The sequence below is a fragment of the Schistosoma mansoni genome, chromosome 4, assembly GCF_000237925.1.
Source record: "Schistosoma mansoni strain Puerto Rico chromosome 4, complete genome".
In the NCBI taxonomy this organism is placed as follows: domain Eukaryota; kingdom Metazoa; phylum Platyhelminthes; class Trematoda; order Strigeidida; family Schistosomatidae; genus Schistosoma; species Schistosoma mansoni.
The window spans coordinates 19,341,465-19,367,320 of record NC_031498.1 but is presented as its reverse complement, the minus strand read 5'-3'; the positions used below and the strand labels follow the sequence as shown (position 1 = coordinate 19,367,320).

Here is a 25,856-nt window from a genome sequence, read left to right as displayed (position 1 = left end):
AATGGATGAGTGAATTTTGCTCCAAAATCAAAAACCTGTTATTTTATGTCATTGGCTCGTCCATAAATTATAGTCTCTCCTTTTTTTCTTTTAAGATGACGATATATAATGTCTTGAGGAATCCCCACGGGAATTACTGTGATAGTTGAAGGTATTTTAATTATTGTACGAACTAGGAATCCCAGTAATAACGCAATTTAAACAAAAAAACTAGATGACCACCAATAAACGTATTGTATTTGGAATTCGAAGTCAGGCTGATATCAAATACGAAAGAATCGTTAGTTCATACAAATACCACATCTTAAATGAAAATCTGAATTTCTGCAATCAATTGTACCTCTTCTCCTTAGGTTCATCATGTGTCTGTCCGACCGGGTATTGGGTGTAGACTTTATGATCTAGAATATACTCATCAGTACTAGGATTAACAACTGAAATTGGAACGGACTCACCTGGGTCCTAGAATTGTATACAATCACCATGTCGGTTGTGTACTGAAACCACTGATATCTAGGATTTGAACCATAGATTTTCCAACACTATCCTGCCCCACGAAATAATGTTGGATTTTCATATCCCCAAGTTATAAATAATGTGGCTTCATTTAAAACATATTTCTGACATTGACTAATGTAGTCATTAGAAGTGATTTCATGATAAGGATGAACAACAGTTGATATGAAATCATCTTAATTGTAATCAAAATTGAGCTCATTTAGGACTCGTACTTCTCATCGAACAAGTTTCCCACAAGAAACAAATGCATTATGAGGACAAATAACATTTTATATGATATCAGGATTTGATTTTTTCCCCCGAGTGTGCAAGCTTACGTAAATTTCGAGTGAAATTTACATAAAGAATTGGATTTAAGTTCAGATATACCTATCTTTTGACCATTTCGTCAATTCATATCCATGTATCTAGACAGGTATTTCTACATAGTTTCAATCACTAAAAGACAGAAACATTTCGGGGGAAAGTCGTATGAATGTGTGAGTTTACGAAGTGAGCTTCAGACTGCTACGTTTTTTCCATTTCAGAAAGAACTTCAGTGACGTACATTTTATAATACGACAACACGTAAACTGCAAACTACTTAGTGAATACCACTATTATAATTAACTGTTAAATGATATTATGGACGTGCAATTGTGGGATGGTTCATTGGATGATGAGGTAATACATTGTTTTTATCATCTGAAGATTGTAAAATATAGAAAGATGGTGCAAACCCTTCGGGAACTATAGTTGAAGAAGATTTTAATCGAGACATTCCAAATGTGAATTCAAATATAAATGTACGTGATGGTATGGAGTACAAGCGAAAGCGATCCGTTATAAAAGAGAGGCGTTTTGTAATAAATGGTTAGTATATTTGTTATTTACATTTATATGTACATTTTTATGTAATAAGTTTGGGGCAACATATGTTACAAATGCACTTCACACAAAAAGTTACCACTTGCAGTTTTTAATGGAATACTAACTGGGTTCATGTAACTTAGCGGTTTCCACAGAATGTAATTTTAATTCTTGGTCTCATTATTTCTCCAGTAAAATAAAACTTGGTATTCCGGTCTCGTAATCGACAATGATTTCAATGTGTTTTGCATGTTCAGGTTGACCATAATTTCATTCAACTAGTGTTGTAAAGGATATGCGAACAATTTAGCTTGTTGTTCCACATACACACATCCTGAAACAATTCCTAACCTAGTTCCTCTCTTCTAACGATCGAAATAGAAAACTGGTACAAGTCACTCAGCCATTAGTGAGATTGAAAAGTCTAAAGCAAGGAAGAGTAACGGGCCCTAATGGGTGGTTGTGGTTCACTCTTAGTGGCTAAGTTAACTGAAATAATGGTTAGGGTTCGGAAGCTGGACATAGTCCCATCTCATTGGTCTCGACCCCTATTCGTTCCAGTTAATAAGAAATGATATATATCCGCTTGTGATAACCACGGAGGAATCCGTTTAATTAGCGTAGCATTTAAAATACTAACCCCAAGGATCACTTTGTCGATATAAAACATGGTCTATGAAAGTAAAAGACATACATAGGCTGCAGGGTTTTGATCATAGATGTATTCGAAACATTGCTCCTGTATCGTAGGACGATCTAGTGAGCAACATTGAGGTTAGACATAGTGTGGTAAACAAAGGTGGCAAATCGGTTGAAGTTATAAATCCTAATCTGGTTAGGTAGTTAGGGTATCTGTTATGTATGACTAACTACCGCTTACCTCGACGAACAATACTAACTGGTGTAGAAGTATGTTGGAAGAAAGTGTGAAGCGGCGAAGCCAGAAAGCGATATCAGTTTATGAAGTCAATGACTTTCATGCAATTAGTTCCCTTTATGAATTTAAATAAACCCAGAAGAAATATTGATGCAGAATAATATGAATTCATTAGATTTCGTAGCTTCTCGTCAGCTACTTACAACCAAATATGTATTAGAATTTTAGCATTAAGGTAATAAATAGTGTAGAACGATTGACATAGGTGAATGTAAAGGATTGGAATGACAAAAGATTATCAATGATAACTATATATATATATATATATATATATATATATATATATATAAGCGGCTGACGAGAAACTACGAAATATAATGAATTCATATTATTGTGCATCAATATTTCTTCTGGCTTCATTTAAAGTCAGTGACTGTTGTTATGATATATGTTTGCGAATTCAGACTACCTGGTTGGGGTTCACATGGTTACCGCAACCAATGGTTTGAGGGTTTGGGTCACATGATTTGGAACCGTCCAGATGCACTCACTCCTCATCTTTCGATCTCGTATTCAAATATTCCTTCATAAACCTCTCTTCACTCTATCTTTCTGAACCATATTCTCAATGGTTAGTCTTTTTCATCGTCATTGACACCGCATTATTTTGATTTTATTTATTCATCTTGTCATTTCCATCCCGCCACGATAATATGGTATGGTAACTTGTGCCAACACACATCTATATCAGGTTCTGTCTTGACGGTGACTAACTCACCCCTATCTGGGTCGTAAGGAAAAACTTTTCAGTCGTTTGATATTGCAGATTACCTATTTAGTAGTGGTTATAATTTGCATCATGAAACTATTGTTACTACATTTTTATTTGTAATATATTTACATCTCTCTAATAAATGGATCTGAATTAATATAATCGTAATTATTCAGAATCACGGTTTGCAAACAACCATAATTAAACGGTTATGATATAGTAGTTAGAATATTGTTATGGCAGCTAAGTAACTACACGTTGTTTCCCATTTAAGGATGTAAACCACAGCTTTTTAGTGTGGGAGGTAATTCTGTTCAACCACGGATAAATGACTACTACAAAGGTCTTTTGTGTTCATAACTCACTGTTTCAGTATGTATGGATGAAAAATTGCATTTATTGTTACTTTCGTAAGATGGTTTATGCATACGATCATTTTTAAATTTATTATCTTTGCATAAGTTTTATTTATTATGAATAAGACATAATTGCTTGTGCCACTTTAAACATCCTTCATTTTCTTAACAGTTTCCATAGTACACAGTCTATATGTAAGGAGGATATTTAGAAATAAGTATACAGATTGAGATGTTATTAATTATCTACACCCCAGTAAGTTAGAATAAACATTATTGCACACCAACCCTAAAGTAATATTCCGAACTCGGAGATAGGGGAACGTATTTCAAACATTTTCTCATCTGAATACAAATAAATTCACGGAGTTTGAATAGATATCTGTTCCTTATTGAATGTAAAAGCGCTAATAACGATTTCGGAAAGATGGAGTTTGTCCCGGGTTTTGTGAAGAAAAGCAAAAATATCATGGAATCTGAATAAAATCCTTTATAATCATCAAACTAGGCAAAAAGGATACGCAGGAAATATTCCACATATTCATTTAATTTGGTGTGACATAAGTAATTATATTTAACAAGACTCGTTTAGACTTGTTTAGATATGTAGTGGTGGAATTTAAAGATTTGAGTGTCTGGAGACTAGATAAAGTATCCAGTCTAGTAAGACAAAATTCAAGAACTTAAGATAATCTACGTCATTATAATCAAAACATTTGGTAACCATCTGATTATAGTTTTCTTCGTAAATCGACATCAGCTAATGGATCACTGATTACTAGTTTACACCACTCATGTTTAAAAAAACAGGTTTCCTTTGCCGAAATTCTTATTCTGTTATGTACATCATCCACACATCAAAACAAATATTCTCGAGATTTTCTTGTTGCACAGCTTTACAATTTTCTTTATTCGATCTCAAAGTGGGTTATGCGCGTGTGTTTCCGAGATATTCTACAATAAGATATGTTCTACCTAATTCTTCCTGACCCTTTACTGAAATCGATGTGATGAAAATCACTTAAAATGTCATGAAGAATATCTAAGTCAGTGAGTTGATTCTGATTCTTGCATAAAATGTTGCTTTTTCTGAAAATGAAGTAGTACTTTTCTTTTTGAAAAATTTTCACTTCGTATCATTGACATTTGAATACACAGTTGGAACCTAAGTAACCTCATTTATATTAGTGTGTATAGATTAATTTTACAATAAGTTTTTTTCCTAAACAACAATAGATATGGTTGAAACAGTTGATTTTGGTCTCCTACCTGAGGGTTGGCTCCAACTACGTCATATTTCTGGACTTAATGTATATTTACACAGATCAAGCCGAGTGGTGACACTTTCAAGACCATATTCTATTGGACCGAGTAGTGTACGTCACCATCGGATTCCTGTATCGGCTATTCCATGTTTAGCTTATCGTAAAGCTAGTGGAAAAAATTTTTATCCGACTGAATCTCATAAGGTAAATTTTCAGCCTTTTTTTGATGTATTTTGGTGGGTGATCATTCTTTTTACCTTGGATTAAGAAATCGTACGAAATTAATCTTTTCCAATGACCTTTATCATGTAATGTTTTAATTTATTAAGATTCTTTCAACAATGATTCATAACTTTCCACACAACTGTCCATTCGAAACTGATAAGTTCATTTTTACTTCGTAATTTATGAGTTCCCCTTAGTTATGGCACTCACCATCAGACTGAGTATTTATTTTACTCCTCTCTTAGTTACACCCTCCTTCATCTTTGAGCAGAAAATTATTTTGTCGTTGTATCTGTACAGATATTTGTCCATAATATCAAGATTTTTATCGTTAGCTAAACAAATACGTTTGTAACTTTCATCATACTGTTTCCGGTGGTCTGTAGTCACATTAAAAATAAGTGAGTATATATGGTTGTATTTCCTGAATTCACATTCAGTATGTTGACTTTCATTTAAACTTGAAATCAAAGTTTCCACAGAGTCGTTTAAGGATTTTTTTACTTAAAGACAATCACTAGTTACCAGCCATATTATAACAATAATAATACGAAGCTGTAAGTTGCACCTGCGTAGGTACTTAAAATCAAGTCCATCGAAAGTATACAGCCCCGGTCTTGATTTAAACACTTAGCTTACTATGCTATACTTATTCTTACCATGTCTCTTAGACTCATTTTGATATTTTTACTGTGTTGCTACGAAGATTGTTGTCTATCCTTCTTTCTCAATCGTTCACTTATATCAACGTAGAACCTTGGACATGTCAGATAAAATTAAGAAGATGAATAAAAAAGAATTTTAAATGATTTTAGCAGAAATGACGGTGATAAAAATTAAACACTGAAAATAGAATTTTCAAAGATGGAATGAAAAAGTATTTGTAAAGCAACACGAGGACTTAAGATCTAGAAAAAGATAAAAAGCAAATTTATTTTTGCCATTGTGAACAATTTTGAGCCAAGTTGCTCTCAGTCTCCAACGACTGGTCGCTGTTATCAAATGAACCTCAATAAGGTAGTCTGAATCTACCAGTATGGCGCAGATCAACAATCTATGACTGGGACTGATGTCACCCTTTAGTTTGACCGCCAAATGTAAATATAATAAGTAATAATATTAAATTTAGTGTGGGATAAACAAACTCTTGGGTCTGTCCAAAAAATGCTCCACCGTCTACGAACGGACTAGTTCACAAAAATAGGAAGAAGACTATGAATGCATGTGGTAGTGTAATGGAATCAGAACAAGATGCTCATTTATGTACGAAGCAATTGTTGCTTCATACGAACACCACATTTACTACAGGTTAAATACAGGTATGGATTTTTATGGTTTACCGTACGTTTTCTACGAAGGTTTGTTGTATGTATAACGGACTCTGAATGGGTGATGGTTTTTTTATTATCTGGAATAGAGTCATTAGTTACAGAATTAAAATTAGGAATCGAAACGGACTTAGTTGGGCCTTTTAAACGTGTTTCATCAACAAAGCGGTTATGTGTACGAAGGTTATAATATTTTTTGTACGGAAACCGTAGACTTGGTAATGTCATTGAGTAAAATTCCACTGGATAGTTAGAAATCATTATCACAATAATACATAAACGTTTCAGACTGCAATTACCTCATATTTTGATGGAGAGCATTTGCTTTTTTTGGTAATTTTGCTGGAGTTTTTGTCTCAGAATGCTTGGCATTTCTGTGTCTACTTTTGTCTCCAGTTTGTTCAGTGTTATAGTAAAAAACGAAATTAACATTAGTTTTCTAATTTTCGACAAGATTTTCTTCTTGACCATTGAAACAAAGATGTTTGGCAGTAGGGTACGAATTTTTACTATCTATACTGTTCAGCCGAGTACTAACTGAGTATGTCGCAACACCCATATTAGTTTATTTGGTTAATTCCAGGTTAAATTACTTCCCAAATTAAACTTGTCATATCTACGATCAAATTAGTCAATTGCGAATAGTGAAAGTGAATTAATGATAGGATATTTATGTATGCGTGTAAATATGGTACTTTTGACTACACTATATATATATGTAGTAGTCATAACACCAAAAAGTATCATCATTAACTCTATTCAGTTTTACCTAGTAAGCCAAACAGTAATCTTATTTTTTTATTTTCGTTTTCATTTTTTTGTTGTCTTCTTCCAAATAATTAATTCATCAATTATGATATATATGAAGGTCCCTTCAAAATTCACTAGTCCAGTAAATGAATTAAATAATAAAACAGTATGTTGTCCTTTTGAAAAATCACCAACAAATATCCCATCTGAAGATATACAAACAATTCAAAAATTAGACCTATCTCATGAATCGTTAGAAGATGAAGTGTCAGTGATAAATAACAAACATGAGGATAAGCTACCAATTACTGATGATATTTCAGTATCATTCACTTCTAGTAGAAATAACTTGTTTTCATTACCTGAAGATAACAATAATCACGATTTTGTTGATGTAATGAAAAGTAAAAATTCTGATAAAGAAGAAGGTGAATTATCTTCTGGTGATGATGAAAGAGAGAATTCATTTGAAGATGATAGTCGAGCTAAAAAACCACATTTGAACAATGATAACGATGTTAGTGGTGGTGTTGGCGAAGATTCAATCAACTGTTCATCCAACGAAACATTATCTTTACGAGGTAAGAAATTTTTCATTATTTTTTGTTTATTAGAATTTTCCTAATTAAATATTTAAAAATACCCATAGATTTTAAGACTAACCAATTTGTGATTTCGAAAGGAAATCAAAGATTTAACACTCACCAAATACAAGTTGGTGTACTTGACTGCTGGCCGCACTCCAAAAATGAGAGCCGAAGATACTTCCCGGCTGTCCAAACTGAAATCGTTGGGGCAGGGTTTGAACCTACTATATAGTGGGTGTGTTAAACCCTTTGATCATTGAACCACCCCTTAACGAGTATTTATAAAATAATCAGGTGATTGCTCCTTATCATGAAATGAATAGTAAGAATGAGAAAATAACACTACTTAAAATAACTTAACTCTTTCTTTACTTAACGTAATCGTCTCATGACTTTGGTTTCTTAAGGCCAGGTAGAGGTCAGTTTCGTAAAACTAATTTAAGTATACTATATATATAGATTGGTTATAGAGATTTGTTTGATTTGATTATAGTTTTCACCACTGACTGTCGCTATATTGTTGTTTCGCGTTTCAGTTCAGCCACTAATGCACGCTCCTACTTTCAACCTGTCTAACTATACAGGTGAAAAGGCTTAAAACTGTACAGGAGGTTTTATTTTCGAAAGTGGAATGGCAATGTTTATAACTCATGATTATATTTATAGGTTATGAGATTAACAGGAGTATGTTGTCTGTAGTGACCTTTGCCGATGAACGATTCATTTATTCGTTCGAGTTTCCATTCATCTGCCCTTTTTTACTCGTTGTCTTAAGATAGCATGAAGTTTGTCATGGTTTATCCGACGTACAACTTATGATGAGCTATTGAAAAGCAGGTTCTGTTTACTGGTTGATTTATCATAGAGGTTGAGATCCCTGAGCAATATCCATTAAATGTATTTTGCGACGTGGATTTCTGGACGTCTGTTTCCCATATTAAGCACAAGATTTTCTTAAACCTGTTATTTGGAGCTGGAAGTTCCACATTTCTAACTTCGTTCATTTATTTGATTTTTAGCAGTTCTCCAGCGTATATCAGTCTGTAATGAATAGATTTACTCAACACGTGTTATTATCTCTCTTATGACGACTCAGATAGTCTTACTGCTTAGTATTTATTCGAACACTACTTCACTCAACTAGTCCCTGATTCGGGACACAGTTGGACGGGAATGTGATTATGTTCCAAATAAACAAGGTTGACTGAAAGTGAAATTCACAATAAGAAGGATATGAGTATAAGTACAATTTTACACGGAAAGATTCTAGAGTCTTCTCAAATTGTCCTCTATCTCTGGCTAATAAGTGACCAGTCAGCGTACTCCAACACAATTCTGCATGGAACATGCTTTAATCTAATTTATATCCCGCCAGCAATATGACTCTAGTTACTATTGTCCTTAATGATTTTATCAGAAGAGATTTTGTGGAGATTTTAGTAATTTTATAGTTGAATTCATGAAACAATTGAAGCTAGACCATCGTGGAAAACCTGGAAGCACTGGACGGCCGTTTCGTTCCAGTGTGGGACTCCTCAGCAATGCGCATCCACGACCCCGCCCCGCGAGATGTAATGATAAAAAGCACTTTTCTGGTTTGCCTCTGACGACTCTTGATTATGTAATCAAAGTCTTAGCGATTTCAACCAATTCCCATGGTGTTACCGATGATAATAAACTTTTATAGCTTAGCGTTTACAATATTTTCAAGTTGGTTTTTAAATCGTTTGTTTTTTACAATTCTTATCATTGTTTCCATTATATTTACTGTAGATTCGTTACCTAAACTAGTTGAAGAAGTGCCAAGTACTTGTAATAACGTTGTATATAATAAACCAACTCATTTTGGAAATAGATATCGTAAATTTAGACGTGGTAACCTAACCAAAAGATCTTGTTTAACATCATCAAATATTCAACTGTCAGAATCTGATCATATATCCAACCTGTCTGCCAATACACAAAATGAGGCACCCACTGGAACTCAAGAAATTGTTGCTGTTAAAACTCAGGTTAGATGTGAAGAAATATGAAATTGATTATTACTTACTTACTTACGCCTGTTACCCCTCGTCGAGGAGCATAGGCCGCTCACCAGCATTCTCCATTGAACTCTGTCCTGAGCCTTCCTTTCCAGTTCTTTCCAGTTACTATTCATCCTTTTCATATCGGCTTCTATTTCCCGGCGTAGTGTGTTCTTTGGCCTTCCTCTTTTCCGCTTCCCGTCCGGATTCCAAGTTAGGGATTGAGTCGTGATGCACATTGGTGATTTCCTTAATGTATGTCCAATCCACTTCCAACGTCTTTTCCTAATTTCCTCTTCAGCTGGAAGCTGGTTTGTCCTCTCCCATAAGACGCTGTTGCTGATAGTATCCGGCCAATGGATGTTGAGTATTTTGCGTAGACAACTGTTTATAAATACTTGTACCTTCCTGATGATGGCCGTAGTAGTTCTCCACGTTTCAGCTCCATACAGTAGGACTGTCTTGACGTTCGTATTAAAGATTCTGACCTTGAAATTGGTTGAGAGTTGTTTTGAGTTCCATATGTTCTTCAATTGTAGAAATGCTGCCCTTGCTTTGCCAATCCTCGCCTTTACATCTGCATCCGATCCTCCTTGTTTATCAACGATGCTCCCCAGGTACTTGAATGTTTCCACCTCTTCCAGAGTTTCGCCATCAAGTGTGATTGGGTTGGTGTTCTCCGTGTTGCATTTGAGAATCTTGCTTTTTCCTTTGTGAATGTGGAGGTATATCGATGTGGAGGCTGCTGCTACATTCGCGGTCTTCATCTGCATTTGTTCGTGTGTATGAGAGAGGAGGGCTAAGTCATCTGCGAAGTCCAAATCATCTAATTGATTCTGAGCTGTCCATTGTATTCCGTATTTCCCTTCGGATGTCGAATTCTTCATAATCCAGTCAATCACTAGAAGGAAGAGGAATGGGGAGAGTAAACAGCCTTGTCTGACTCCGGTCCTTACTGGAAATGCATCTGTCAGCTGTCCTCCATGCATGACTTTGCACTGTAGTCCATCGTATGAGTTTTGGATAATGTTGACAATCTTTTCAGGAACTCCATAGTGTCGAAGAAGTTTCCATAATGTTCTCCTGTCCACGCTGTCAAACGCCTTCTCATAGTCAATGAAGTTGACGTATAGTGATGAGTTCCACTCAACTGATTGTTCAACGATGATCCGTAGTGTCGCAATCAGGTCTGCACACGACCTATCCTTACGGAATCCCCTGTTGATCCCTAAGTTCGGCGTCTACTGCGTCTTTCATCCGATTCAGCAGCACTCTGTTGAAAACTTTTCCTGGTACTGATAACAAACTGATGCCTCTGTAATTCTCGCATTTGCTCAGATCTCCTTTCTTTGGTATCTTCATGAGATATTCTTCTTTCCAGTCAATTGGCACTTGTTCCTCTTCCCAAATCTTCTTGAATAGAAGGTGAAGCATGTTTGCAGTTATTTCAATGTCTGACTTCAGTGCTTCTGCTGGTATATTGTCAGGTCCTGCCGCCTTCCCACTTTTGATTTGTCTGATGGCCATCTTGACTTCTTCGATCGTTGGTGGAGTGACATCTATAGGAAGGTCAATGTGTGCTGCTTCGATGTTCGGTGGATTCAATGGGACTGGTCTATTCAGCAGTTCCTCGAAGTATTCTGCCCATCTTTTCCTCTGTTCTTGAATCTCAGTGATTGTCTTTCCTTCTTTGTCCTTGACTGGTCTCTCTGGTTTGCTATATCTCCCTGCCAATTTCTTCGTTGTATCATATAGTTATTTCATATTCCCTTCTCTTGCAGCTTTTTGCGCCGCCGTTGCTAGTTCTCCCATGTATTTCTGCTTGTCGGCTTTAATGCTTTTCTTCACTTCCCTGTTTGCTTCTGCGTAGTCTGCTTGTGCTTTGACTTTCTCTGCTCGTGTTCGGCTGTTGTTAATTGCTAGTTTCTTGTTCTTCCCTTCTTGAATTTTGTCCAGGGTTCCCATAGAGATCCATTCCTTGTGATAATGCTTCTTAGGACCAAGAACCTCCTGACACGTTGAAGTTAGTGCTTCTTTTATCCCTTTCCAGTTGTCCTCTAAAGTAGTTTCTTGTTCTTTCAGTAGATCCTGTAGAGCCTGGAACCTGTTGTTGAGAGTTATCTTGAATTCATTGAGCTTGTCAGTATCTCGAAGGAAGGCTGTATTGAACCTTTGTAGTGCTGTTTGTCCAGTTGTCCAGTGTTTCTTTAGCTTCAGTCTCATCTTGGCCACAACCAGGTGGTGATCTGAAGATATGTCAGCTCCTCTCCGGGTTCTCACATCTTCCATTGATCTTCGGAATTTTTTGTTGATACAGATGTGATCTATCTGGTTCTCTGTGGTGTGGTCCGGTGAGATCCATGTAACTTTGTGTATGCGCTTGTGTGGGAATATTGTGCCGCCTATAACCAATTTGTTGAATGCACATAGGTTTGCAAGTCTCTCCCCATTTTCATTTCTCTCTCCTAATCCATGTCGTCCAATTACATCTTCATATCCTGTGTTGTCCACTCCAACTTTAGCATTTAGATCTCCCATCAGGATGGTGAGGTCCTTTCGTGAGCACTTCTCTATAATTGATTGCAGCCTTTCATAGGACTGATCTTTATCATCGTCGTTGCTATCATTGGTGGGTGCATAACATTGGATAACGTTCATTGTGATCCCTTGCTTCTTTGTTCTGAATGATGCTTTGATTATCCTGGGTCCATGAGATTCTCATCCCACAAGTGCGTTTCTTTGGACAGCATCAGAGCAACTCCCTGAGTGTGTGGAGCATTTTCCCCTTCGTGACCGGAGTACAGCAGCATCTCTCCTGTACCTAGCCTTTGTTGTCCAGTTTGTGTCCAATGGGTTTCGCTGATTCTGAGTACTGCCAAGTTGTATCTCCTCATTTCCATTGCTATTTGGCTGGTCTTTCCTGTCTCCCACATTGTCCGGACGTTCCATGTACCTATAAAGAGTGTTGCTCTGGTTGTTAGAAGGTGCATCGGTCTCGTGACTTCCGAAGAATTTCGGCTTTCATCATGAGACGTCATAATTATTCCTTTAACTCCCAGGGCAGAGTTTAAATGGTCTGAATTATTTTTTCTGGTTAGCGTTTTTTTAGCGAGTTAGCTTTTCTACGGGATGGGGTCGCTAACCCCATGCCCAACCCTCCTCCTTTACCTGGGCTTGGGACCGGCAGTAACTCTAGAAGAGCTACAGGCGGAGTTATGAAATTGATTATTGTCTGCTAAATATTTTTCTTCTGTCTTTAGTTTTGTTCAAAGTATGTTTTAACACCTTACTGATTTAGAAAAAAACAGGCTTGAAATTTTAGGTATTGTTAGACGTGCTGGAAAACTTACCCAAGACTGATGGACTCAAAAGAGTATCTTAACTTTAACAGAGACAATGTTAAAAGTGACCAATTCAAATGGCAGAGCTAAAAATTAATACATTCACCAATGAGAAGGGTACCGGTTTACAACTAACCTATAATGCACGAGCAAGGAAATCGTACAGTTAACTAGTTGCTCATAAATACTATAATTAATATATATATATAGGCTTTGAAAAAAATGTAACAGAACTACGTTTAACGTTTAAATTGATTACGGTCAAAGTAGTTTCCCTTCTGGTTAAGATTATTTTCACACTGCATTTAATCTTATTTTTCAAGGTGTTTTCTATTAAAGACAAAGAAAAAGAATCCCTGTTGACACCTGATGATATTCGTGAATATTGTGGACGTCTTTTTGAAATCAGAGTAGAAGATACAGTATTTAAAAGGTATCCAAATGATTGTTTAAATTGTAGTTTTTAGTTTAATTATATTCATCCAATTTTACTTTAGATTGTTTTTTTACTACACTGTTTTAATCTGTACAAAGGAAGCTGTTAAATCTGCACTTGAAACAATTGATGTGGATGATGATTTGTAATAGAATGAGAACACTATGATTCCCATAACGTCGACACAAATAGTTTATAACAAAACGAATTCTGGTGCGAACCGAATGTACTTTTCCAACAACAATAACAGACTTGATAAAATATCCACAAACAACCTTATATCGATAGTATTAGGTGATTAAAACCTGAGAATACAATACAGAAAGGTTCAATTTACTTCTAATTTTTTTTTCATACCATCCACACGAAACCACATCAACGCTTGCAAAAATAATATCTTCCTCGAGAACAAGCAATGGCTGTTGCGTGAACGGAATTAAATGTAACCAAAACGGTCAAGGTTATTGATAGCATTAATGATACAGGGTTTAATTAAAGTTAGGGACAACTTTCTATGAATAACTGGGGAATAGTTAATGAAGTAAACGGTAAAATACTTCTTCGGAACCTCAAGTTTTCAAATAAAACTTTTATTTCTCTGTTAAGCTTCAATTTTATTATACTCGAAGTTCCCCTGAATCATGAAATAGTTTAAATCATGAACTTATTTTATCTGAAAACATATTGGAAATCAAGGAGTACTATAAACCTGTTTCAAACTCGCCTAGAGCTTTCTACCTTTTTGCAACCACAATCACACTAAAGATCTAAAACATTACCTTCAGATTATGTAGCGAAATTCAAACGCAATCGTTCACATTTATAAGTAAAACCGATTTGTGATGTATCATTACGATTATCCAGCTTTTACCGTATAGCAGCTCACGTACAATTGAGTTTGTTCATATCTAATTTGGTTCAGCTCTTTAGTTAACTTCGTACAATAACAACCTATTTTACTATTGTACTTTTATCATGTACGCTTGAGCATTGTTTACTGCATACGCATATATTCATTTTGCTAGCCTAATCGCTTAATTGATTCGGTGATTCATTCATTTCACTATGTATATATATGTACATCTTAATCCTGTTCACTTACTCGCTTACTCATTAACTCACACACTGACTCACTTGCTCAGCGGCACTACTCTTTCATGCTTGCTTAATGTGCCTGTAATATGGGACATCTGTGCGTGGTTCAATAATAAACACAGTCAACACTTCGTTTTCGCCTTCTGATTTATACACCGTTGGGGCGTTATCGCGTAACAGTTATCAGGACGAACAAATTACGAGGTTTAAGGATAATATCAAATATCGACCACCACAACCGGTTATACCTATTTGATATTGATGCTCTTCACCAGTTCCAATCATATTTGCTACTTCTTCCCAGTGTTTGAGCTTGCTTACCACAGTAATGCAGTGATCTATATTAATTAGCACACTTATTCATTCTTGTTCCACTATCCTAAACAGGCTTGTTGAATATCGGGAAAACCAAAATTGACAAAATTAAGGTTCAAATGAGAAGTTAAATAACTATTTGGCTGCAGCAAGCTGTTTCTCGTAAATCACCACAAACTTCTGTGATATTAACTTTCTACAATGGAAGAAAAGGTCACAAAAGTCTGAACCTTAAAATAGTTTATCTTATCCTACAGATTTATAGTGCATTCAGTAAGGTTCGATAATTATACGGTCAGCTCAATAAAACCTATTCACGATGAAGTTGCTTCGCCTCAAGTAGTTTACCCCTAAACTGTGCGATAACCCTCTCATATCATCAAGTCCATCTATGCTAATCTAATTTTTTTACAGGTCCCTCAAACACAAATATTTTGAAACTTAGTTTATGGGGGCACATGCTTAAATGTTTAATCGTTCACCTTCACAGATATGTTCCATGTTTAACGCTAGACAATCAGCTATTACTTCGAGTCATACACATTTATTACTATATCGAATTTCTTTAGTTTTCTACTGTTTGCAAGTAGTTTAACTGTGTTCAAATTTGAAGTGACTTACTGTAGAAATTTGATTTTCCGTACAAGTTAAACAATTTTACTGTTTTTTTTCAAATTCTTGTTCACTATAACTATCAAAATAATTTTTTAACTACAATCTAGTGTTTAAAGTATTCACTAAGTTTTCTAACCTAATCTCTGTGGAGCTGTGATTAAAATTGTTCTCTCTACACTTCATCCCATACAACTTTTAGATGGTTTCCAACTCTTCTGTAGTATATTTTACCCATGATTTAGCACGCTAAATTGCATTTCCTGTCACTATGTTATTATGTGGTGTGGGTTACTTATATCTACACAAGTAGTATATAACGATGGTCGGGCATTGAATGTATTTCAGTAGAAGATCGATAAGGGGAGAACGGGAACGGGATGCAATTAGTATGAAAATGCATGAACAATAATAATCGGACACTATGGACTGATATTTGTAGAAGGAATAGTCAAGAGTGAGACAATTGATTGGTTGTCAGATTTTAGTGAGATAGTCTGTAATTTTCGTGTCAAATACATTCGATTGTCCCCACTCGCCTTCTCGTTCGCTACAATTATACTACGCTGTATTCTGTCTGGCTTTTGTTGCAGAGTAAAGCAACTCAGATGCACAAAAATGTTGATTCATTTTGTACCTTTCCCACTCGTACATACAGTACTTATATATATATATTACTGTGAAGTTGTATCTCACAAACAATACTCTTTCATCATTGGAATCGAATCTGTTATTGTTCGTTTAAACTGTTAACTAAGTTATTAAAATTTATGTCATCAATGTTTTCTTTACTGGAGTAGATTTTTGATTACGTGTCTGAGATTAATTAGTCAAACTTTTCAATAGCCAGTAGTGGTAGTAGTAGTAGTAATAGTAGAGATGTGTCAGCATGAACTTGCCAGTGTAGTTTATGCACAGATTTTCTTTAAATCAATATATATTTCATGCCGATACGAAACTTTTTTTTAATTTATACTATTTGTTTTTTTTTTAAACGAAGAAATCGTGAACATCATTGTCCAACAGATCTTACTACCAAAGAATCAGAAGACACACAGAAACCATTACTGATGATGGTAAATATAAAAAACTTTTATTTCTCCGTAGCGTTGATTTTTTTGTTTTCATTTCTGAGCTGTATGTGAATGAAAACGATAACGAATAGCATTCTCACTTTCGTTGATTATGTTTTACTGTCTAACATCCCTTGAACACTTATATTTCAATTGACTCTTCCGAAATCAAACCAAGAACTGGAAAGTAGTAATGTATGTTCCAGTAAACTTGAACAGCAAAGTATAACATTTCAGTTCTCTGGTTTATTGATTGAAAATGGACCAATTAGTGTATTCTGATTTGTGCCTGACCAGAAAATATAATAGCCATGACTCTATCCTGCAAACACGTAATTTAGTCACTTTATGCTCTTGTTATGTTGAAATTTACACTGTTGTAACTTAATTTGATAAACACACTAAGTTCTACTTATTTTTGTTAGTGAGATATGAATCTATTATAGATTTCTCAAACAAGAATATACTGTCCAATTTTGTGTTTAGCATCAGTAACCGCACTTAAGTGTTTGTTTTAGGTAGAATTATATTTATAGAAATCTTTGTCCCTACACATCTACAGAGGCTTGACAGGATCTTATAAATTAATCATTCTTAATGTTGTATGTAATCTGTAATGTTCTTAAGGCAGTTTTAAAGAAAGTTTATGACTAAGACTTGAATCAGTTAGCTGAAGCTAGTTTCCGTTGTGGACGATGTAGCTTTACCGTATGATATGATGACTTGAAATCATTCGGTAACCATCATTTAAACGTGCAAATGAAGTATACGTACAACCTCGGTAATAAACTTTTTTTACATAATTGAAAATTCTATGTATCTAAGCTGTTGAAAGGGATGTAGCAAAAAAATGTTTGTATCATCGAATTTCTGAATACAGATCAGCATACACTTAATGTGTGGTAGTGAAAGTAAATATGATTGACCACTGAGTGTGAAAAATCTGACGTTCAACTTACCGACTATTAAATTTATGATTTCTTTTCCTGTTATCGGTTCCCACTCTGGTCTCATTAGACGTGACTGCTTGTAACTACGTTAAATTAAGTATTGTCTAGAGTATATTCTGTCTCCCTCTTGCTGATCATGAGTCGTGTACTTAGTATAACTGGATCCAGTGTATCAATAGCTTATCGTTTTAGTATTCGATCTAGTGATAACAAAATCTCTATCCCCAATCCTATTATCGTATAACAGTAGTATATCGCAGAAACAGGAAATATTTTTATTCTTCCGTTTTGTCAAAACTGTTATTTATAAACTCACAGTGTCCGTTATTTAAATGGTCGAATGCACAGCATTTCAATCCATAAAGTTTGGCTTTACAACCGTGGTGATGGCGTTTCACGCTGTCTTTGAGCACGGTTGACTACATAGAATCGCTATACGTAGACAACAACAGTTTTGGTTGAATAAATTTTATTATTATTTCGTGCTGAGAATTCCATATTGTACCAGATTATAATATTGGATAAAGCCATTAATAATAATAATAATAATAATAATGTCACTTACCAGGTGCAGGTTCATGTCATTGGTTTTAAGAGACACTAAAAAATGTGACGGCTAGTGATAATACGCAGATGCCTATACCAAATATAGTAAGGCAAAGTTCGAACCTTGGACGATAACTTCTTCGGTTTTCTAATGACTACAGAAATATTCAGACAACTCTAATAATTTTAGTGACGACCATTAAAGCATTTGTTATCTGATTAGGAAATAAATTTACAATGATTAGCTAACATTGCAAAGGATGAAAATTCTCAATACGTTTTGTTAGACAATGTCGTTTACTTGACTCTCACAAATTAGTCAAGAATCTAAAAACTTAATAATCCAAGTTTCAACATGGGAAAGATTACTTTAATGTTTATCAATGTTCGTTCTGCTGCACAATTATTGACTATGAAATTTCATAGACACAGTCATGAAACATTGATGATCATTCACTTAGTAGTGTTACCCCACGTCTTATTTAGTTATTGTGAATATATCCCATTTTTACTGGTGTTGATGAAAACAGTTTGATTACTTACGCAAGGAAATTCGACATCGATTTAGCGGATCGACTATTTTATATATGTTTTCTTAAACACACGCATAATCACATCATATGTATATATGTAAACAGAAAAGGATTTTTTTGTACGTTTTTATACCATATATACCCCTTAAAATCTGTTGTATATCCATTGTTAATCAAAAGTTGTGATGTATAGTGTACTATATCTCTAGCCTGAGAGGATTGTATTGATATGTATTACGTAAAATACAATCAAAAGTGTCTACTATGCGAGTCATAAATTCTTGCTAGTTTTTGTATTCCACCTTCTTCATATTACATACTCATTAGTTGATTATCAATGTTTTAGTAAATCAAATTAAATAATCTATCTTTTGAAAGTATTTTCTCTTACAGTTTTCTTATTTTTGTGTCTAAACATCCTACATTAATGTCTTTATTTTTATGTCTATAATTTAAGTCAGAACAGGCAAAAGTTATTCGATATCAAATACCATCGACTGACGGAAACATTTCGCAAAAGCAGCCTAAAGGTAGATGTTACTTTATATTAGAGTTGTCATGGAATTCATTGTTCATGCTAAATATGTCTGTCTTTATCTAGGTCAAGTAATCACACTCGAGGGATTTCAAACGCGAGCACATCCAGTTGATATTTAATTAAAGTTAAATGCAAAGTACTGAAACCAGCACTCTAAACGATACAAAATGCCCTACTATGATAGACATACAAACAAAATGATGAATATCAAACTCCAGTTTGTAGTTTTATGAATACAGTGGATCGAAAGTTACTCAAGTGCACCAATAAGGACCGATAAGCACCTAAAACAAACCATACTATTGAATAACACTATAAGATGATACTAGCTTGAAGAACTGGTCAGCTAATATGGCGATTTATGGGAAGTCCCCTCTCAAATATAAGAAGTCAAGTTTAAAAAGAACATTCTTCTGATTAACTAACTTGGTAGTGATGGCTAATGTCTGGTGAATATTTATCAGTCAATATTTAGAAATCCATAAAGGCTTGGACGACGACTGTTGTTGATGTTCTGACCGACTACGATCTGACTTATTTTTATTCATACATTATATCCTTTGTGCTCTATTTTTTTTAGAGCAGATGAAATGTATCTAGCAGTAAAATCCATGACGCACGTTTTATCCTATTTTGGACCTGTCAGTTGGGTGCATCTAAATCCTAGAGTTGATGTTCACTGCGGGACGAACCTATCACCGTTTGCTTCAAGCGCCAACATGCTGTCCACTTAACTACTGAGTCCAGATAATCAATCACTTATGCAACGGACACGGATTTTAATTTAATGTGTAATGATGTGAAGTGGACAGTATTGTGCTCGATTCCCAGAGTTAACATCGACAACTTTGTAGATCCTTAACTATCACAATTTTATAGATTCGGAACATAATTTCAAGCTAATAATGTTTATATCATAAACTGTTTGCTGTTTAAATGATTATCGTAATAACACCAAAAGCTGCGAAAGTTTGTTTGATCGTATTTTTGTACTATTCTCGTGTTACAACAATCTTTCTGAAATACCTTCGAAACACTTTTTAATGTATCAAACGTATGATATTCACTTTGTTGTTTATGAAGGTCTGTTTTTAGTTTGAGCCTACTTTACACTGCAGATCGTCATCATCTCCATAACCACTAAGGATATCTACACAGTTATCTTTTACAAGTTATGGACTCTTCGTCAGTCTTCGCCATATTTTCACTTTAGATAACTTTTCACCGGAACCCAATTCGAATAACAATCAGGTATTCATCACTGACTTGCTTCAAGAAGAATTCGCAAAACTCGATAATTTGGAGTTGTGACTTATGAAGTCAAACGCTGTCTGTGATAAGATGGATGTACATCGATAACACTAAATGTCGATTGATGCTAATAACTAGAGAATATTGGACCTTAACTAGGGTGGCCTATTCATGACATGCTGTATTTGATTCGCGGGTGTTTTTATATCCGCTCTCGTGTGACGTAATGATTACATGTTTCTGAGAAGCCCCAAACTTAGACAAGTTTGTTCCGTTATGTTGTATGATTTTTAATAGTTCTCTAACTTACAGCAATCTGTATCACGTGGATATTATGTGGTAAGTAGAAGAATTAAACTGTATGGTTGATCAGATCCCTGATTCATCTAACTTTTATTTTCGTCTTTTTACATTTACCACTTGATATATTTTCTAGAGGGTATGATCAATATGACTGGTAAATCATATGTTTGCATTCTTCATGAATATTGCCAAAATGTCATACGTCGTCCGCCGACATATCAGACAACAGTTCTTGAAAATGAAAAAAATCCCTATCAAATGACTGTTTTTATTAACGGTAATCCATATGGAACTGGTGCAGGACAAAGTAAAAAGTGTGCAAGATTAGAAGCGGGTATGTATATTCTTGACTGTTGAAAATGTTAAATGTCTCAAAAGTTATTGTTAGAATAAATTGAATTCAGTAGAGAATAAAGGATATTCAGAGTCATGGATAATTTCGATGATTTTATGTACAGACTTAATAACTATCCCGAAACTTTTCGTTTGGCTTGTTAAAATATAGTTTGTAAGTATTAGTCATGGTCAGAATATTAATATCTTATTTGATAACTTTAAACTTTCTATGTTCTCACTCTTCACAATTATACATTCACTTAAAATAATATCTTATGTTTGCTTTATTTTATCTTGTGAAGCTCGTAAGGCGCTTGAAGTTTTAATTCCGGATTTTCAAAAGATTGTATGTAATGATTCACATCAAACAGGTCCAGTGGTAGCTTCTGATCGTGATATGCAGTTGTTCGATTCCATTTCAGTGACTGATCCACGTTTATATGAATTATCTGTGCGTATGGCATTACCTACTCCATATAATCTACTTGTTGAATGTTTAAATCGAAGTTGTGTTCCTGAGTCTGATTTGAAGTCAAATATGATATCTCAAGGACGCAGTAAACACTTTTTCACTTTACAACTGAGAGAACATACTGTTAAGGTAGGCTTAACTATTCCTATAATTATAATGATAGTATTAGTTGTAATTTACTTATAACTTTGAAAAGGCCAATACAAATGAAATGGCATTACATCTACACTCTGAACGTGATAGCCATTAGGAAAAGATGTAAAGAGTGTTTATAGTAAGATAGCAATGTTTATCTATGTATCACATTTGTTAAACTCGTTGACTAAATATTATTCGAATATTCTACACTACACTATTTGTAAACGTTTGTTATAACAACCTGTTGTCCAGTTTTATGAGTCCTAAGCAAACCATACAATGTCAAAAAATAAGACCTTTTTGGCTTTAAACATTCACAAGTTGATTCGTTTATTGTTTTCTCTTTTATAACCGGACTACAAGTCTTATTAGCTCTTAAAGTCTTATCTTTGTTCTGTTTGTTTACAGGGAAGTGTTTGGTATCATTTAGTTATTTACTTATTTCTAAATGGTATTCTTGCTTATTTAAAACAGCTGTGCTGGAACCTTTATGAGGTCTGTAATGAATATAAAGAGGTTGATTGTGTGATAAAATAACGGTTTACTAAACTCACAAACTTGATACTGAATCAACCCTTTCTGTCTTTCAAATAGGCTTTCGATCAGACAACTAATTATACATGCATGTTACCTACAAAATTACACTTTTAAAAATTAATTTCACTGTATTAAATTAGTACGTATGTGAAAGAAATAAAACATACGGAATAAAATGAATCCATTTCGTTCTACAATGTTTGTTACTCTTGGTTTACAGCAGTAGATGATATCTTATAGAATTACCTTACTGGTATAAATGTATCAACTTTTTATAATTATTTCTTTCATTATTTTGAAACCTCCTTAGTAAATTCACTATTATTAGTCACTAAATAATTCTGATTGAAATTAACCATCTCAATAATCATAGGTTAGATGTAAAAACAAAAGAGAAGGTCGTCATTTGTCTGCTCAACATCTTTTAGCCCGTCTACATCCTGAAGTTAATACCTGGAGTGGTCTTTTGCGTATGTATGGTCCGGGGAGTAAACCAGACAAGCGAAATGAACTGGAAACAATACAAGATGCACAGACTCAACAGAAGTCTGCTGTAAAAGCCAGTTTAATTCGTTTATTGAAAGCGAAAATGAGTGAATTAGCTGACCAATGGGTAAGTAACTGTTTTCAATAAAAGATTTTGTTGTAATATGTGGAGTTGAAATAATCTCATCTATCTTGAACTCCGAACTTTTCTATTTTAACTGTTAGGTTGTTGAAGTGGTTTTTACCTAAAGTTTACCAGCTTGCATAGTACGATCATTCTTATGACGTTATTTCTATCCGTTTATCTGTTGAGTTCTTTTTGATAGAACACCCAAGTCTCTCTTTTGATATCACACTCTTATCTAGCTCACAATGTTAATTATCTGAAAAATATGGAACACTAGTCAGTATATGTGTTATGAATTTAAAAAAATAATATAGCTGTCTCCAATTCGTTATGTCCGGATTTTTATCACGTGATTTATTCATCAATCGAAATGCGACTTTTCCAATCTTGACACTGTGCCAGATCAATGACGTTCGACCAGTATGAGCATTCTAGCGTCCTTATTAGCCCTTGTCCGCCTAGCCCTTCCAATTGAGTCCAAAAACACTAATTGCATCTTCTGCTATGCGAATCCTTTATTTCAAGCATACTCGGTTTATATACCAGACAGACAGACAGACCGCATCATATCATAAAATAAAAAATAATATTTGTACAAGATCAAGCTAATTGCGGCTGTGGACATGGGAGACAATAATCAATAAACTGAGTATAATTTAGGAACAGTAATTCCTATAATAATGATTCATAGGTCAGAATGAAGCTTATAATAAGATAAATATAGATATACACAATTTAGTTACTCAATAGTTAAGCAATAAGAATATATATAGAATAATAGTCCATTAATAGGTCCTGGGAATTACCCGTACTTCTGTCTTCACCAGGATATAACAATATGTTGTTTAAGATTTAGATTACTATTGTTATTTATTTCGTTATATAGAATTTCTCAGTTATAACCAATCCCGAATGAATGGATTTATTCAAGGAAAATCATTTGTTTATTTCATGTAAATATACTTTCTTTTATAATGTCTACGTCTTAGATATTTCCCCTCTCCCTAAAATGGTTTGATAAAGTTTCGTAATCAAATATCACTTTATTGATGCATGTTTTTAACAAAGAACACGTATAACATTCTGTGGTAATTACCAAAATGTATCAGATGTGTACAAAACATCTACTGTTTAAAATATATGAATGAGGCTTTTAACCACTGATTAGTTGCTAATCGATAGCCAAGATGATGTTCAGTTACTCACTTGTTCTGGATTTTCATAAACCCAGTACTATAGTTGGTAACTTTTATTTATTTAATTACATGTAACTCAGTAACGAAGTTTAAATTTGTATACTTAGGTTTCAGCTACACTTTTTGTGAAAGTTATTGCCACTAACTACCCTTAGCTTCACTAAACAGCGGGGTTTAAACTTTCAGAATCGACTGTTCAAATCTGAGCGCTTTAGCCATTGAGTTATTACTTCATTATAAACATTTTTCATGTGATCATAACATTCGATTTCATTTACTTCCGGTATAGATTTTTTGTTTATAAAGCAACCAGTAGAAAACCCCGAACTATTTAGTTACAATTTGAGTATTTTGATGATGACTTTGCTACTGGTGTTGAATGATGTGTTTACAAGTATTCTTACTTATGTATGTTACCAAGCAACCACTCATACTCCATGTCTTTGGGAAATTCGATACATTATCCAATTGGTATTTATAGTAGTGGTCCTGCGCTTCCACATTACCTTTTGTTTCCATGATCAATCCCAAAGTTGACGGTATTTCCTAGAATTTTTCATTATAGTTCTATCACATTTGAACATGTGAACACATTATATTACGTATGTCTTATTAATAAATAACTAGTTTTGTGTCTTTCCATGAATACTTCCTGTTGACACAGCATCATTGTTTGCTTCCCTAGTAACATTTATTCTTTCTTGACTTTTAATATCAATTTTGTGACCAGCCCAATGTAATTATTCGAATCTCCCTGAATTCCTTGATACTTTGTTTTGAATTTAGGAAAAGTCTGGCGGGAGTTTGAATCCGAAAGGGAAGTTTTTTGTTTCACCCTACAACCTTCCTGTGGTCGCTTTCCATCCCGACTCTGAGGGTGACTTGTACAGTTCTGCACCAATTGCATCTTCTTCCTCACCAACCATACAACCCTCAACATCAGATTAGTCGATTTTGTGTAAAGTAATTTTCATTTCCCATAATAAAACATTATTTCCATTATTCTTCCGGTACTGTTTGTTGATTTTGCTGTATTTACTTTCTTACTGTATTGAATACAAGTCATAATACATAACACATGACCGGTTGAACATTTTAGCTTGATTGTCGTTCAGGTGGAAAGTTGGATAGTGAGGTAGTTGGTTGTCTAGATTTTTCCCTTTCAGTAATAATTATTTAATGCAAGACATATATTTGACTTGCTGTTACTTAGCACTTCGTTATTCGATTTGTGCGAGAGCTGGAATACTGTCCGGATGCGCAAACTGAAAGCAGATAGTTTTCTTAAATGGCCACTCCCCAAGCCTTCGACCTAGAAGTCTGATCCACAAGGCAGTGCAGCAAAGTCAGGAGATACAGTCCGATGGTAGCCGGTGACTAACAGTAGGTTCATACGCCATTTGTTCCTTCAGGATTCTGGAGCCCATGTGCACCACTGATTTGGAATCAGGGTTTTCAAACTCTCTGAAGTGAATTCTCCATATCCACCAACAACCTCTCCACGAAAAGGCAGTGAGTAGGACGTCCCTAGCAATGTCTATATACTCGTGGACGTTTGAGAGCATTTCAAGCCAGAGAGGGGACTCTCCCCCACCCCTAGCTATAACAGAGCATTTTTGGAGCCACCTAATTCACTTAATATGTAAATGTTAGAGATGGGTTTCAAGTATGATATGCCTTGATCTTAATTGGCTTGACGAGATGGTATGATCCTATATGATTTCAGGATGGTTAATACCTTCGAATCCTTTAGGTTTCAATTTGTTCCGTAAGGTCACCAACAGGAATCGAACAGACGAGAATAGTAATTTCTTTTTAAGTTAGCTCCAAATTACATTAAGCATGCAATTTTACGCACAATGTCAAACTGTTACAATTATTTTACAGGAGTTACTATGGGCAATTATGCGGCTTAGTTGTTGTGTTATGACATACATTGATATTTTGTAACATGGAAACAATTTTAGAACGTAAGTCTAAATGAAAACTCGGCATACACGATACATATTGTGGTGAAAC

General features: G+C 34.7%; 1 protein-coding gene across 1 annotated transcript; it reads left to right on the top strand.

Moving 5' to 3' along the window:
- Nucleotides 1-1,143: 1,143 nt before the first annotated feature.
- On the top strand, nucleotides 1,144-24,785 carry Smp_087220 (hypothetical protein; the record flags this gene model as incomplete). Its single annotated transcript, XM_018797099.1, has 11 exons — nucleotides 1,144-1,182; nucleotides 1,224-1,371; nucleotides 4,610-4,842; nucleotides 7,060-7,522; nucleotides 9,302-9,540; nucleotides 13,217-13,315; nucleotides 18,911-18,983; nucleotides 20,679-20,879; nucleotides 21,184-21,482; nucleotides 22,402-22,641; nucleotides 24,624-24,785. The coding sequence occupies 11 exons, from the start codon at nucleotides 1,144-1,146 to the stop codon at nucleotides 24,783-24,785; spliced, it is 2,196 nt and encodes a 731-aa protein (XP_018652174.1).
- Between the last annotated feature and the right edge of the window lie 1,071 nt (nucleotides 24,786-25,856).